General features: G+C 49.7%; 1 protein-coding gene across 4 annotated transcripts in view; it reads left to right on the plus strand.

The window, feature by feature from the left end:
• polh (polymerase (DNA directed), eta) overlaps positions 1–2,042 on the plus strand; it is a 27,177-nt gene extending 25,135 nt beyond the window's left edge. For all 4 annotated transcript variants that reach the window (XM_048596999.1, XM_048597001.1, XM_048597000.1 and 1 more), the window contains one exon: positions 272–2,042. In XM_048596999.1, the coding sequence (XP_048452956.1) occupies positions 272–1,043 (772 nt within the window). In that variant the 3' untranslated portion in view covers positions 1,044–2,042. The remainder of the gene's footprint in view (positions 1–271) is intronic.

The following is a 2,042-nucleotide window of genomic DNA, read 5'->3' on the forward strand; positions in this document are numbered from 1 at the left end:
GGGGGGGGGGGGGGGGGGGGGGGGGGGGGGAGGGGGGGAGGGGGGTGGTGAGGGAGGAACAGGGTGGTGGATGTGGTAGGGGGAGTGAGGGAGAAAGACATAGAGTGAGGGAGAGGAAGGGCAGAGGGAGGGTGGGAAGGCAGGTATGATCAGTGTGATGGAGCATGTACACATGGGACGGGGGGAGGTGTTCATGTTGGAGAGAGGGTGGGGAAGGTAGGGAATGGGGTTATCAGACACTGGGTGTGATGCCTTTCTCTTTGTTGTCCAGGTTCCCAGCTGTCACCGGCCTCTCTCTGTCTGTCAGTAAATTCTCGGGACTCTCTGTGACCTCGACCAAACCCATTGAGCAGTTTCTGAGCTCCGACCACAGGCAGACAGAGACAAACACTTCCCTGTTATCACTGCACCAAGCAGGCAGCCCCCCCCAATGTCCACACAAAGACACAGCAGCTTCAAGCAGGCCCGCTCTCCGTAACATCGCTTCATACTTCCAGAGGGTGAGGAAGCTTCCAGAATCTTCCACAAACCCTGACACAGCCTCTCTGCCTGTGACCCCCTCAGTGAAGGCTCACAGTCATCAGGTGTCACCTCAGAGAAACTTTCCATCAAAACCATCCTTTTTCAAAAGCAGATTTTTCAAAACCAGCCCTGATGCCCCGAGAAGCCCCCTCCCCCTGCCCCTCAGTGATGCCCCAGGAAGCCCCCTTCCCCTCCCTGAGCCTCTGGGACCTCCCATGGAGATTGCCCAGAGCCCACTGTCAGTTGGGAGGCCGTGTGAGAGGCCCCCATCCCCAGTTTCCCTGTTGCGGTGCCTGAAATGTGGTGAGTACAAGCTGCCCTGGGAGATGCCTGAACACGAGGACTTCCACTTTGCCCTTGAGCTGCAGAAGAGCCTGTCAGCAACTCCCTCGGCCCAGAGCACTGCCCACCCCACCACTACCCCGAAAAACAAAGCTGCCAGGCAGCTTGGCTCCCGAGCTAAAAAACCCCGGCTCAGCCAGAGCCTACTCACCTACTTCCAAAAATCCCCACGGTCGTGAAATCAGCCGCGGGGTGGGGGCTGGGGTGTGGGGGTGAGGGAGGGGTGGGGAGAGACGGACTTCACTGCCTCTTCATGGACTGAGAGAGCACTAGCTGAACCAGTTTTTAACGCAGTCTTTTAAAAAACTGACTTTTGTATTTATATATGTAATATTAAATGTAGATTGTAAAGACAGACTTTCACAATATCCCAAATATTACTGAGCTGTTTTATTGGTCCTTTCTTTCTGCTGGGGTTGTGCTGATTGGGAGTGTGTGTCTTTGTGGTGTCTGTCAGTGTCTATAAATGTACTGTCTTGTGGATTACAGGCTAGGCCAGTCTCTGTTATCCTGCCCTCATTCCTGTTGAAAAGCTGCTGGGAGCTCAATGAGATCCTCATGTAGGATGTGTGTGATTGTGAAGTACACACTGAAACTGATTTAGCCACGTCCAAGGAGTTAATGTTGTCAGTGCAGACTTCATCCTGCAGCACATCTACTGACTGCATCAGGATCTGCATTACCTGCTGGTCTCATACCACAGCTTCCATGCTCACACAAGAGGAACAATAGGGAAAGCTGATGTTTCTATGGGACTTGGAGCTGAATAATTCCACCTCTTTGAAATGACCGAGAAATATTTGCATTTCACAAGATAAAAAGGACGCTTTAATTGTGTATTTTCAAAATGTCAGCCTCCAGCTCCTCTCCTCATCAATGGGTTTTAATGGCAGGATAATTGTTATTTGCTCACTATTACTGAGGCCAGCTTTTTAATTGCACTCATTTTATTTCCTGATCACCTCTAGATGATTAGGTTTCTAACAGTGTCCTTCAGGTCAGATTCAATGTTCAAGGTTCAAAACTAGAGATCCTGTTGGGGGTTGGTGGGTTTCAAATAAGCTGCCAAATGAATTTCTTTTAGTGTCACATGTATTTAGGAAAATACTGTGGGGGAAAAAAATGTTTTAATGCCATTTTGTATTACAAAATGAATAAAAAGAAATTATTTAAATAGA

This window comes from Rhincodon typus, chromosome 5 (assembly GCF_021869965.1).
Source record: "Rhincodon typus isolate 14 chromosome 5, sRhiTyp1.1, whole genome shotgun sequence".
NCBI lineage: Eukaryota > Metazoa > Chordata > Chondrichthyes > Orectolobiformes > Rhincodontidae > Rhincodon > Rhincodon typus.